The 14,473-nt window shown below is 46.0% G+C and overlaps 1 protein-coding gene and 2 non-coding genes across 3 annotated transcripts; all 3 read left to right on the top strand.

The window, feature by feature from the left end:
- The first annotated feature begins 2,013 nt into the window (after positions 1–2,013).
- Positions 2,014–13,251, top strand: tomm20a (translocase of outer mitochondrial membrane 20). Its single transcript, XM_048530829.2, has 5 exons — positions 2,014–2,267; positions 8,336–8,382; positions 9,555–9,636; positions 11,077–11,219; positions 12,769–13,251. Exons 1-5 carry the CDS (start codon positions 2,147–2,149, stop codon positions 12,811–12,813), a joined length of 438 nt encoding a protein of 145 aa, XP_048386786.1. The 5' UTR covers positions 2,014–2,146; the 3' UTR covers positions 12,814–13,251.
- LOC125452999 (small nucleolar RNA SNORA14) lies at positions 8,476–8,610 on the top strand. The gene has a single exon (XR_007247664.1). It is a non-coding gene; the product is annotated as a small nucleolar RNA SNORA14 (small nucleolar RNA).
- On the top strand, positions 11,875–12,009 carry LOC125452998 (small nucleolar RNA SNORA14). Its single transcript, XR_007247663.1, has one exon. It is a non-coding gene; the product is annotated as a small nucleolar RNA SNORA14 (small nucleolar RNA).
- Positions 13,252–14,473: the final 1,222 nt, after the last annotated feature.

The raw sequence follows: 14,473 nt of genomic DNA, 5'->3' as shown, positions 1-14,473 counted from the left end.
ATGTCCCTCTGAGACAGGCAAGAAGGGGTAAGATTAAGGAACCTTGGATGACGAGAGCGGTGGAGCTTCTAGTGAAAAGGAAGAAGGTAGCTTACATAAGGTGGAGGAAGCTAGGGTCAAGTTCAGCTAGAGAGGATTACATGCAGGCAAGGAAGGAGCTCAAAAATGGTCTGAGGAGAGCCAGGAGGGGGCACGAGAAAGGCTTGGCAGAAGGAATCCGGGAAAACACAAAGGCATTTTACACTTACGTGAGGAATAAGAGAATGATCAAAGAAAGAGTAGGGCCGATCAGGGATAGCATAGGGAACTTGTGTGTGGAGCCTGAGGAGGTAGGGGAAGCCCTAAATGAGTTTTTTGCTTCTGTCTTTACGAAAGAAACGAACTTTGTAGTGAATGAAACCTTTGAAGAGCAGGTGTGCATGCTGGAATGGATAGAGATAGACGAAGCTGATGTGCTGAAAATTTTGTCAAACATTAAGATTGACAAGTCGCCAGGCCCGGATCAGATTTGTCCTCGGCTGCTTTGGGAAGCGAGAAATGCACTTGCTTCGCCACTTGCGAAGATCTTTGCATCCTCGCTCTCCACTGGAGTCGTACCTGAGGACTGGAGAGAGGCAAATGTAATTCCTCTCTTCAAGAAAGGAAATAGGGAAATCCCCAGCAATTATAGACCGGTAAGTCTCACGTCTGTCGTCTGCAAGGTATTAGAAAGGATTCTGAGGGATAAGATTTATGACCATCTGGAAGAGCATGGCTTGATCAAATACAGTCAACACGGCTTTGTGAGGGGTAGGTCATGCCTTACAAACCTTATCGAGTTTTTTGAGGATGTGACTAGAAAAGTTGATGAGGGTCGAGCTGTGGATGTGGTGTATATGGACTTCAGTAAGGCATTTGATAAGGTTCCCCATGGTAGGCTCATTCAGAAGGTCAGGAGGAATGGGATACAGGGGAACTTAGCTGCTTGGATACAGAATTGGCTGGCCAACAGAAGACAGCGAGTGATAGTAGAAGGAAAATATTCTGCCTGGAAGTCAGTGGTGAGTGGAGTTCCACAGGTCTCTGTCCTTGGGCCTCTACTGTTTGTAATTTTTATTAATGACTTGGACGAGGGAATTGAAGGATGGGTCAGCAAGTTTGCAGACGACACAAAGGTCGGAGGTGTCGTTGACAGTGTAGAGGGCTGTTGTAGGCTGCAGCGGGACATTGACAGGATGCAGAGATGGGCTGAGAGGTGGCAGATGGAGTTCAACCTGGATAAATGCGAGGTGATGCATTTTGGAAGGTCGAATTTGAAAGCTGAGTACAGGATTAAGGATAGGATTCTTGGCAGCGTGGAGGAACAGAGGGATCTTGGTGTGCAGATACATAGATCCCTTAAAATGGCCACCCAAGTGGACAGGGTTGTTAAGAAAACATAGTGTTTTGGCTTTCATTAACAGGGGGATTGAGTTTAAGAGTCGTGAGATCTTGTTGCAGCTCTATAAAACTTTGGTTAGACCGCACTTGGAATACTGCGTCCAGTTCTGGGCGCCCTATTATAGGAAAGATGTGAATGCTTTGGAGAGGGTTCAGAGGAGGTTTACCAGGATGCTGCCTGGACTGGAGGGCTTATCTTATGAAGAGAGGTTGACTGAGCTCGGTCTCTTCATTGGAGAAAAGGAGGCTAGCACGAGGGGTCATAGTTTTAAGCTGGTTGGTGGAAAGTATAGAGGGGATGTCAGAGGCAGGTTCTTTACGCACAGAGTTGTGAGAGCATGGAATGCGTTGCCAGCAGCAGTTGTGGAAGCAAGGTCATTGGGGTCATTTAAGAGACTGCTGGACATGCATATGGTCACAGAAATTTGAGGGTGCATACATGAGGATCAATGGTCGGCACAACATTGTGGGCTGAAGGGCCTGTTCTGTGCTGTACTGTTCTATGTTCTATATGAAGGACCTGATTAACTATTCCTGTTGGGAGGGTTTGGTGATCAGGCAGAGGCGTGGACAGCTAAAGGTTTGGGCGCAGTCGCAGGTTGGTGACGAAGGGTGGGTCTTTTCCTGGTGGGGCGAAGGAGAGCGGTTGAGGGTCATGGTGACGAGCGGTAGAGCCTGAGGCCGAGCCCGAGGAAAAGAGAGACCTTCCTGCTCCCCCCGGGGGAACATGGCCGGGAGGACGAGCGCCATTGCTGCCGGCCTGTGCGGAGCGCTCTTCATCGGTTACTGCATCTACTTCGACCGCAAGCGGCGGAGCGACCCCGACTTCAGGAGCAGGCTCCGGGAACGTGAGTGTCCGGGGCCAGCACGTGTCACCATTCCCGGGGACAGGACTCGTCCTGATGGGCCGCACGGTCTCCGCGGAGCGGGAGACTCAGGGCCTTGGTCCCGCCGCTCCGACCGAACACGGGAAAGTGGAAACGGGCCCTTCACTTCGGTCCCGCCCCGGGGGAGATGGGAAACGTTGCTGAGAGGGGGAGAGTTGGGGTAGGCCTGCTGGGTTTGGGGGGGGGGGGGGGAGATGAGGAAATCGGCCTTTTGGGGTGGGGGGGGGGAGGGGGAGATGAGGAAATCGGCCTTTTGGGGTGGGGGGGGGGAGGGGGAGATGAGGAAATCGGCCTTTTGGGGTGGGGGGGGGGAGGGGGAGATGAGGAAATCGGCCTTTTGGGGTGGGGGGGGGAGGGGGAGATGAGGAAATCGGCCTTTTGGGGTGGGGGGGGGGAGGGGGAGATGAGGAAATCGGCCTTTTGGGGTGGGGGGGGGAGGGGGAGATGAGGAAATCGGCCTTTTGGGGTGGGGGGGGGAGGGGGAGATGAGGAAATCGGCCTTTTGGGGTGGGGGGGGGGAGGGGGAGATGAGGAAATCGGCCTTTTGGGGTGGGGGGGGGGAGGGGGAGATGAGGAAATCGGCCTTTTGGGGTGGGGGGGGGGAGGGGGAGATGAGGAAATCGGCCTTTTGGGGTGGGGGGGGGGAGGGGGAGATGAGGAAATCGGCCTTTTGGGGTGGGGGGGGGGAGGGGGAGATGAGGAAATCGGCCTTTTGGGGTGGGGGGGGGGAGGGGGAGATGAGGAAATCGGCCTTTTGGGGTGGGGGGGGGGAGGGGGAGATGAGGAAATCGGCCTTTTGGGGTGGGGGGGGGAGGGGGAGATGAGGAAATCGGCCTTTTGGGGTGGGGGGGGGAGGGGGAGATGAGGAAATCGGCCTTTTGGGGTGGGGGGGGAGGGGGAGATGAGGAAATCGGCCTTTTGGGGTGGGGGGGGGAGGGGGAGATGAGGAAATCGGCCTTTTGGGGTGGGGGGGGGGGAGGGGGAGATGAGGAAATCGGCCTTTTGGGGTTGGGGGGGGCCGGGGAATGAGGAAATCGGCCTGCTGGGCAAGGTGTGGGGGGAATGAGGAAATCGGCCTGTTGGGCAAGGTGTGGGGGGAATGAGGAAATCGGCCTGTTGGGTGGGGTGGGGGGTTGGTGGATGCAGGTGGAAGGAGTGTGCTCTAAGGGGGGTTTTTGGGAGGCTACAGTGTTCTGGGTATGGGCAGGCACTCAGTGTCATGTGCTTCTTGCTTGCCCCTTACCAGCCCCCGGGTTGATTTGTATCACCATACCCCAGGGCAAAAAGGAAATGAAATATCCTGAGAATTCAGAAGTCCTTAGTCATTGAGTCATACAGAACAGAAACAGATCTTTCAGTCCAACCAGTTTATGTCGAAGATAATCTCACATTAAACTAGTCTCACTTGCCTGCTCCTGGCCCATTTCCTCCAAACCTTTCCTATTCATCTACCTATCCAAAAGACCTTTCAACATTGTAGTTGTACCCACATCCACCCTTGCTCAGGGAGTTCATTCCACATGTGAACTACCCTCTATGTAAAAGAAAAATTGCCCCTCGCATCCTTTTTAAGATCTCTCTCCTCTCATATTAAAAATGTGCCCTCTAGTCTTGAAATCCCCCATCCTAGGAAAGACAACTACCATTAACTCAAGTTAAACCTCTCATTATTTTATAACCTTCTATAAGGCCACCTCCCAACCTCTTACTCTCCAGTGAAAGTAGTCCCAGTTTACCCAGTCTTTCTTTACAGCTCAAACCTTCCATACCCAACAATGTCCTGGTAAATCTCTTCCGTACCCCCTCCAGCTTAACAATATCCTTGCTATAACTGGGCAACCAGAACTGGTCATAGCACTCCAGAAGAGGCCTCACCAATGTCCTGTACAACATCAATAGGACTTCCCACTTCCTGTATTCAAAAGTACTGAGCAATGAAGGCAAGTGTACCAAACACATTTTAAACCACCCTGTCTATATGTGACACAAGCTTCAAAGAATTATGTACCTGCTGCTGTAGGTCCCTGTGTTCTACAATGCTTCCATTAATTGTATTACCCCTACCCTAGTTTGTTGTACCAAAATGTAATACCTGGCATTTATCCATTTGCCATTTTTCTCAACCCAACAAGATCCCTTTGTAATCTTAGGAAACCTTCTTCACTGACTACTATGCTTGTGCTTTTCACTATTTCACCTCTCTGGCAATTCTGGACAGGAGCGGTGAGCTTTTAATAACAAGATTGTAAGTTGAGAGGTGACAGTGAGAGAGAGGTGGAGAAGGAATGTGGCATTCTGTTAAGAATAACTTGGGGCTTTCGGTCTCCATTTGTTAAGGGCGTAATCAGGCAGCAATGTAGCAACTGCAGATGTGCCATTGCAAATGCGACTCAGCACTTAGCTCTCATTGCAGGCAATTCAGCAGACATACCTATTGACATAGCAAGCTGGAGTAAGTTAGCGTTTGTATATCCCAGCGTATATGAAGTGTGGTGAATCCTTTTGTCATAGATGAAACTGAAGATTAAGTTTGACAAACGTGAAGGCACTTTATTCAATTTTTAACTATTGAAGATTCAAAGGCAATAAATGCACATTTAAATTATCCAATCTCTCGCTTGATTCCATCTTTTCCCCCAATTTCCTGCATGATTTTACATTTAATTAGTATTCTAACTAACACGTACTGGTTTGGAGTCTGTCTCAGAAAACAATACTTGGTTCATTTAAAGAGGCATACAGGTCCCAGACCTCTTAGGGTGTTGTGCCATTTTTAAAAACATCTTTTGTAGAAGCTGAGCATCGCTTGGCTGGGTCAGCAGTTGTTTCCATTCCTCACTGCCCTTGAGATGGTACTGGTGAGCTCCTTCCTTGAAGTGCTGCAGCCCATTTGGTATAGCCACAACCACAACGCTGTTAGGGAGAAGTTTCAGGATTTTGATCCTGCTTCAGAGAAGCAATGACCATATAGTCCCAAGTCACAATGGTGTGTGGCTTGGAAGGGAACTTCGAGATGGGGATGTTCCTGGTGACCTGTTGTGCTACCTATTGTAGATAGTACACACTACCTGCTACAGGGTATCAGTGGTAGAGGGAGTGAATGTTCGTGGACATGGTACTAGTCATATGGGCTGCTTTTCCTTGGATTGTATCAAGCTTCTTGAGCGCTGCTGGAACTCACCCTGGCAAGTGGAAAGTATTCCGTCACACTCCTAACTTATGCCTTGTAGATGGTGGATAGGCTTTAGGAGTCAGGAGGTGTTCTGCAGGGCTCCTAGCCCCTGGCTTGCTGTTGTAGTTATTATTTATATGACTAATCTGGTTCTGTTCCAGGTCAATGAAAACTCTCTAGAATATTACAGTAGGTGATTCAGTGATAGTAATGCAATTGAAAGTTGATAGGTGTTGGTTGGATTCTGTTTTGTTGGAGATGGTCATTGCCTGGCACATGTGAGGTGTGAATGTTATTTGCCACTTTTCAGCCCAAGTCTGGGTATTGTCCAGGTCTTGCTGCATCTGGACAAGGAATACTTCAGTAGGTAAGGAGCGACAATCATTAGTGAACATCCCCACTTCGAGTCATTGAGCTGTACAACATGGAACTTGTCCGTGCCAACCAGATTTCTTAAATTAATCTAGTCCCATTTGCCAGCTTATCATCCATATCCCTCTAAAATCTTCCCATTCATATACTCATCCAGATGCCTTTTAAATGTTGTAATAGTACCACCACTTCCTCTGGCAGCTCAATCCACACATGTACCACCCTCTGCATGAAAAAGTTGCCCCTTAGATCCCTTCTAAATCTTTCTCCTCTCACCTTAAACCTGTAAGGTCACCCCAATACACCAGGAAAAGCAACCCCAGCCTATTCAGCCTCTCCCTGCAGCTCAAACCCTCCAACACTGGCGACATTCTTGTAAATCTTTTCTGAACCCTTTCAAATTCACAACATCCTTCCTATATCAGGGAGACAGTATTGCATGCAGTATTCCAAAAGTGCACTAACCAAAGTCCTGTACAGCTGCAACATGACCTCCCAACTCCTATACTCAATGCACTGACCAATAAAGACAAGATTATCGAAACACCTTCTTCACTATCCTGTCTATCTGTGACTCCACTTTCATCAAACTATGAACCTGTACTCCAAGGTCTCTGTTCAGCAACACTGCCCAGGACCTTACCATTAAGTGTATAAGTCCTGCCCTGATTTGCCTTTCCAAAATGCAGCACCTCACATTTTTCTGAATTAAACTCCATCTGTCACTCCTTGGCCCATCTGATCAAGTTCCCGTTGTACTCTGTGGTGACCTCCTTTGCTGTCCACTACATCTCCAATTTTCTGACCTTATGGAGGAAAGATCATTGTTAAAACAACAGATGATGTTTGTCCCTAGAACAATACAGTGATGTCCTCCAAATCAGATGACTGACACAACCATCTTCCTGTGTGCTAGTTATGACAACAGCCAGTAGAGAGTTTTCCCCCGATACCTATCAATTCCAGTTGTGCTGGGGCTCTCTTGATGATGCAATCAGCCGAACGCAGCCTCGATGTCAAGGGTTATCCATTTCATCTCATCTCACCTCACCTCTGGAATTCGGCTCAAAAACGAAGTTGCTGGAAAAGCTCTGCAGGTCTAGCAGCATCTGTGAAGCAAAAAACAGAGTTAACGTTTTGGCTCCGGTGACCCTTTCTCAGAATTCAACTCTTTTGTCCATATCTGAACCAAGGCTTTAATATGTTAGGTGCTAATTGGCTCTGGTGAAACCCAGAGTCTCACTGAGCAGGGCAGTTCTTTGTAGGTGCTGCTTAATAGCAGTGTTGATAACCTCTTCTGTTACTTTACCAAAGATCGAGAGTGGATTGATGGGACAGTAACTTGCCAATCAGTCTTGTTACTACCTATTCTGTTTCCAGTAGATGTATACTTGCTCTTTTTGTGCACAGGACGTACCTGGGTGATTTTTCCGTATTGTCAAGTTGATGCCATTGTTGTAGCTGACTGAAACAGCTTGAATCATGGTCAAGCTGGTAATGGAGCACAAATCTTCAGTACTGTTACTAAATGTTAGTAAGGAGGACTTTTGCTTAGTTGACAGGGCTGGATTTACTATTTGTTATTTCCTGTGTCCAGGTTGATGCTAGATGATCTGTAAAGTTTTATTCATTTCTTTAGACTTTTTTATCATTTCATATAACTGAGTGTTTTGCCAGGCTATGTTGAGAGAGCAGCCAAGAGTCTCTCACATTGCGTTGGGTCTGGATTTAGTTGTGGGTCAGACCAAATAAGGATAACCGATTTCCTTTCCTAAAGGCAATTGTTGAATCAAATGGGATTTTACATCAATTTCTTATGATTTCATTGTCACTGAGTCTAGCTTTTTTTTCCTGTTTTACTGATTGAATTGAAATTCCACCAGCTGCTACAATGAAATTTGAACACATCACTAAAAAATTAGACTGAGCTTCTCAATTATTAGTCCAGAGATATTACCACTAAATTTTCACTTCCCCATCTCATTGCAGAATTGAGTCCATGTGTAAATGTAATAAACAATTGTAGTTTACCAGTGGCAAAGTCCAGGCTATTGGTGATACAACAAAATCTGTGGTTAGGAAATCAGAGATAGTAGGAACTGCTGATGCTGGAGAATCTGAGATAACACGTTGTAGAGCTGGATGAACACAGCAGGCCAAGCAGCGTCAGAGGAGCAGGAAAGCTGACGTTTCGGGTTGAGACCCTTCTTCAGAAAACCATTTCTGCTTTCCTGCTCCTCTGCTGCTTGGCCTGCTGTGTTCATCCAGCTCTACACTGTGTTAGGAAATCGGTCAGTGTCTGTGGCTGACCCACATTGTGCAAGATGCTGCATTCGGTGGGCGGCCCGAGCACCAGGCTCTACAGTGTCCCTCTTTGCTGAAACCCACAGAACCACACCCCACCAAAAAAAACTTGTGTAGAATCTGCAGAGTAGCCCTGCATTAATGAGATAGAGTCTCTCATCTTCTAATCTCCATTTTACAGGAAGGAGGAAGCAGAAACTCGCCAGAGAAAAGGCTGGGCTCTCCCGGGTAAGTGTAGGTGGACCGAGTGTGCGATGGTGTGAGCTGTCATTTTGAAATACAGGGTTTGGGGGTTGGGCTGCTGTGTGCCTGTTAACACAGCTGCATTTTTTAAACCCCCGGCTTGTTTTGTATCACAACAAACCGGACAAAATGGAATGCAACATGAAAGCTCCAGAGAATTCCAAAGTGCTGAGCTTTACTTGTGCTTTTCACTATTTCACCTCTCTGACAATTCCACACAGGATCAGTGATGCAGGCAGCTGTGGATAGTTGCCCCTTTTCAGTACAGGGATTGACAACACAGCCGGAGCCTGGAAGAAGGAACACGGTAATGTCTGTGGGTTGGGGTGAGCAAGATTCAGTCTGTGTCGTTCACTAACTGAGTCCTACAGAGCAAAGCATGTTCATTATGGGCCGGGGAGGGATGCCAGCCTGGGGGATCGGGGAATGGTCCGAGTCAAGCCCAGCAGTAGGTACCATTTGCGAGAACAGTGTTGGGAAGTCAAATGTGCAGAATGGTTTGTCTCCAGTCTGAGGTGGGATCCCGGTTGAAAGTGGACCCTCGTGGCTCGGCTACAGCTGAAGTTTTATCTTCTGTTCTCCTACAGACCCAAAGCCACTCAGTCTTGTTAGTACCTTTTCTGTTTCCAGTAGATGTCCTATCCCAGGGCATGAGCTCTTTACCCAGTGGCAGATTAAATTACAATGGGGCTGTCCCTGATCACCTCTCATAGCTGTTCCACCTAGATGCCTAGATAGAGAGGCTTGTGTTTTATTGATATAGTGTTGGTCAGTTTTATCAAGTTAAATATGTTTGAAGTAGTTTGAAGTGTCAGAGTTTTGTGGATTTCTTCGCCACCTGCAGTTTCATGATCGATCCTTGTTCTCACCTGGTGTTGCCAGCGATTTGATGAACCATTAATAGCTGGCGAGGGAGATTGAGAGAGCCCAATCATATGAAATTCCTGACAAGTGTTTACCTCACCCTGGACATCTCTGTCTATCGAGAGATGGGGCAGCAGGTGACCAAACATATTGACGGCAAAGAGCTATAACCACCTGTCCCTCTAAACCTTGCTTTAATTTTAGAAATGGCCCCCTTGTTACTGCAAACTACAGTATTCAGCCAGTGAGGAATAACAAACTCTTGTAAACACTGTTATATCCTTACTTTGCAGCTTCCAGACTTGAAAGATGCGGAAGCTGTGCAGAAGTTTTTCCTGGAAGAGATCCAACTAGGCGAAGAGTTGTTAGCACAAGGTCAGGACTTTCAAAGTGTCTTTGCTTTACTTAAAAGAAACAATCCTTTCCCTCCCCGCACTTCCACGCTCAGGCCCAAAAGCACTGGCTGAGGCGTATTTTGGTTATTATTTTGTTCAGTCATCCACTTTCTGCCCCACATTCTGTATGAAAATCATAAATAATTAGTTTAAAATCTGGTCTCACAGAAAGTGACCGTGAATCAGTTTGTCATTTAAATGCCTGGCTGATTGACTGGTTGCTCTGGGGAAGGAAACCCACTGTTGCCACTTAGACCCTCTGAATCTACCAATGTGACTGAGGTCCCACCCCAGAGTGAGCCCACTAACCTATACCGCCATCCCCTCTAGTATCTGTGAGATATGCAATAAATATTGTCCTGTCCACATCCCAGGTGTTTGTTAAAGTAGATTAAACAGCTTTCACTCTTACAGAAGAACAGACGAAGGCATTGCAGGGTTTTCTGGTCCTGTATGAACCATGCCTCCAGTGATGATAGCTTGAGTCAGAAGATTGGAGATACTTGCACCAAAATAAAGGCTCATATTTCAACATAGCATCAGAGGAGTGCTGTAGGACTGGAGGTACTGTCTTTTGGATGCAATGTTAAACTAAGGCCCTGTTTACCACCTCAGATGACTATATAAAAGATCCAAATCATTTATCCCTCAATCATCATCTGAAAAACATTGTCCAGCTGTGTTTTTGTTTTCGAGAGTTTGTGATGTGCAACTTAGCTGCTGTGTTTCCCACATGATTGCAATGATTACAAATGAAAACAGCTTCGTTCACTGTAAAGTGCGCTGAGTATCTGGTGGTAATGAAAGGCGTTATAAAATGCAACATTTGCCTGCCTTTTTAATCATTCTGCTATTGACAGCTGCCCTGGCCCCATATTGTAGGATTTCTTCCTGAACGTTATCTGTTTCTCTTCTCTTTCAATACGCTGTAATCTACCTCTTGGTTACCAGTCTTTCATGTGGTTCAGAATGCCGGTTTTGGTTGGAACACTCCTGCGTAGTGCTTTCAGACATTTCTCTCTGTCACGGGTGCTATGTAAATGTAAGATGCTGTTCACAGGAACATTGTATTCTTTACCTCTATTGGTGCCAGTTATTGGGCTTCTGACGTCTGGTGCATCATGAGATCGTAAAAACTAGCTTTGACCTCACTAATCACAACGCCCAGATGTCCTAAAGCATCATTAACAGTTCTCTCTCTTTTTTTACTGAAATTTTAAAATGAAGAGAGAGGTAATTCCTTTTGAGTTAATTCTGGGGGTGTTGGTGCTTTTGGCAAGACCGCTATTTATTTCCCATCCCCTATCTCAATCACATTCAGCGTGCCCTTTTCCCCAAGGCTTCACCTTCCTCCGTCTGAATTGGAGTGCTTTCAGAATTCAAGCCATGTGGACAATATGGGACTGTCTTGTTGTTGCAGGTGACTATGAGAAGGGGGTGGAGCACCTTACGAATGCTATAGCTGTGTGTGGACAACCTCAGCAGCTTCTACAGGTGTTACAGCAGACTCTGCCTCCCCCTGTCTTCCAGATGCTCCTGACCAAACTGCCAACTATCAGCCAGGTACGAGACAATGACCAGGTACAATTGGGGGTTCTGGGGGGAGAGGTGTAAACTAATTTTTATTCAATGGAGGGTTATTTCTAGTGGTTTCCCACATTGTAGAGAATTTGGACTGGGGCTGGGAAGGATAGAGTTCCACTGTCTACAGGAAGAGTGCTGTGTGGAGATCAGCTTCTGGTGGCCTTTATACCATCCACATGGGTGCCAGTGTGCTTGCTGGGACCCCCTGTCACTACTTTAATGGTGGAGTTGGAGTCTGCCAGCATTTGTGATTGGCTGCAGCCAGTTTCTTTGCTCCTGGCTGTTTCAGACTGGCATTCCCAAGCATAACATCACTGCTTGAAAGAAAAGTCTCCTGATTCCCCACTGGGTCTTTTCAGTCATGTTAAATCTGTTCTGTTAAGATTATCATTATAATAGGTAGTTTACAGAGGGACATCAGTGTTGAGGCCGGGAGGTGGTGAGCGTACAGAGGGGAGATACACTAATATTAGGATAAAGAGCAAACAGTTCAGTCTCTCTGTGAACTGCAGCCTGTTGTTTTCTCAGTTAGTTGAAGATTGCTTTTCCTGGCCATGGTTTGTTGATCCTTTGTGACCTGATACTTGAAATGCCACACCTGGTACAGGCACATTGCTGCCTCCCCTTACCACAGCTGCATTCTTTAAACCCCTGGCTTGTTTTGTATCACAACAAACCAGACAAAATGGAATGCAACATGAAAGCTCCAGAGAATTCCAAAGTGCTGAGCTTCACTTGTGCTTTTCACTATTTCACCTCTCTGACAATTCCAAACAGGATCAGTGGTCTGTCAGCGGCCATCTCCATTGGAGTCCGTTTTGTTGTTCGGGGTTCAATATAGAGAGAGGGCAGACCCGTGTAGAGTAAAGAGCTCTGAGTCAGCAAGCTCTCTGTTGGCACTTTTCTGCTGCACTGGACTGCAGGAATGACTGTGGAAGAAGCTTGATTACCCTTCTCTATATCTTCAGTTGAACATAGCACCTTAACAAATAAAACTGAGATAGGCAGGAGTGTGTATCCGTGTGGGATACTGTGAGGAAGGAGGGTCTGTCCCTGCGATAATGGTGATGTTTAGTGGCACTAGTGGCTTCTTTCATTGCCCCCGTCACAATGTGCCACTCTGCCCTGCTGCGTGGTTTCTTTAGATTAATTTGGGAAGAAGCTGATCTTTTGCTTTGGAATAGAAAAGTATGTTGTGAACTTTATCTGGGTGAACCTTTAATACCCTTAACTGTAGAAAAGGGGAAGAACCTGCATATCTATTGTGCCTTTCATGATGGCAGCATGCTGTAAAGCACTCTATACCCAATGAAGATTTTTTTAAAGAGGCGTAGGTATTCTAATGCAGGACAAGTGGAAGGTTGTTTACACAGCAAGCTCCCATAACTATAAAAAACAATGGCGTGCTGTATAAATTGGGAGGGAATGTCGGTGAGAGGTTGGGAGTGGGAGTACCAACCTTAGTTGGTAAGTCTTTTTCACAACAAAGTTTGGTGCTTTCTAATCATTGTCTCCTCTTCCTCCACAGAGGATTGTGACTGCGCAGGCTTTAGTCGAAGATGATGTGGAGTGAAGTGAGTTCCCTGTGATAATTGGCAGTGGGAGCAGTGACCCTACCTTCCTGCCCCGTCTCTCTCACTCTGTACATTCAGCACAAAAGTGGACTCAATTGATTTTGGGAAGTTTAAATTCGAGTGTTTTCCTCCTCACCACTAAAAGTTCCTGTTGTGTCACTTTATTTATTTCACACCAGTCTGTATTTTAATACTAATTCACTGACTACCATGTTGCAGGTGTGCTGCTGAATGTCATCTGTTTCTCAGTGTAACTGTCAGGGATGTAGTCCTGTCCAGACACTGAGTATATTGTGGTGTGCGCTTGAAGAGTCCACTGTCTGCACACCTGGAACTTCCTTCAGACAGTTCCCCAACCCCCCGATCCACTGCTGCTTGGTTCAAATGAATGATGTTATACTTAAGAGATTTTTAATAAATTTATTCAATCAAAGACAGCCCTGTGTGCTCTGCATTGTTTCAAAAGAAAGTGCTATAAAGGGACATGTACATGGTTAAGATGCGCCGTGATAAAGCATACCTCAACCATTTGGCTGTACCATTATAGTAATTCAGTACTCACTGAGTATAACCTTGAGTATGTGCAAACATAGTGTGATTTTATACTTTTGACTGAACAGGTTATGGGTCTTTAAGTGGTAGGGGGTGCAATCAAGAACCAAAATGGGAATTTTAACATGGAGTTCAAAATGAACACATTGTATCTGACTCGACAAGGAAGATGCTGCCCTGATCATAGTAAAGAGGAGGTAGTTAAGGACTTGAGGACATGTTGGCTAGGCTGTCTGTTTGGATTTAGATACTGGGACTGGATGAGACCAAATAAAGTAAACATAATGACCTTGGAAGCATTGGCCATAATTTTCCAATCTTCTTTTCAGTCAGAGGTGATGCCAGAGAAATGCAATTGTTACCCTGTTCAAAAAAAGAATGGTTTAAAGATAAACTCAGCAAATACATGTCAGTCTGTTTAACCAGATGACAATTAAACTGGAAATAAGCATTTGACTGAATGTAGGTTAGTTGAAGAGAACTCGTGGATCTGTCGAGGAGAAATCATGTCTTTTGAAGGGGTAACTTTTTTCCTCATTCATTAGGCCAGCATTTATTTCCCATCCTTGCTTGCCCATTGCTGTGGGTCTAGTGTCACATGAAGCTCAGATTCCCTTACCTAAAGATGGATTTTTATTATATATCTTTATAATAAAAATCTTAATTTCAGATTTTTATTTTAAATTCTACCCTCTGTCATGGCAGGATTTGAGCCCAGATCATTTCCTGGTTTTTTGGTTTAATACTGTAGCAAGACTGCCATTAGACTATCACCTATGTATGTATAATGTTGCTGTGATATATGTGGGACTTCCAAAAGGCATTTTATACAGTGTTCCATAACGGATTAATGAACAAAGTTAGAGTTCCTGAAAGAAAACTGGTAGTAACAACATAGAATGAAACTGACAAGGAACAGCAAGCAGTGATGAGCAGTTTTTCAAACTATAGTGAGGTTTGTAGTGGAGTTCCTCAGTATTGGGAACCTTGTTTGTCCTGATATGGATTTGACCTTGATCCAAAGGGCACAATTTCAAAAATTATGGATGGTATAAGACTTGGAAATTTTGGAACTATGAGAGGATGCTTTGAGCTTCTGAAGGGCAG

Source organism: Stegostoma tigrinum, chromosome 4, assembly GCF_030684315.1.
Source record: "Stegostoma tigrinum isolate sSteTig4 chromosome 4, sSteTig4.hap1, whole genome shotgun sequence".
NCBI lineage: Eukaryota > Metazoa > Chordata > Chondrichthyes > Orectolobiformes > Stegostomatidae > Stegostoma > Stegostoma tigrinum.
Note: the sequence above shows the minus strand (reverse complement) of the source record. Positions and strands in the feature narration are given on the sequence as shown.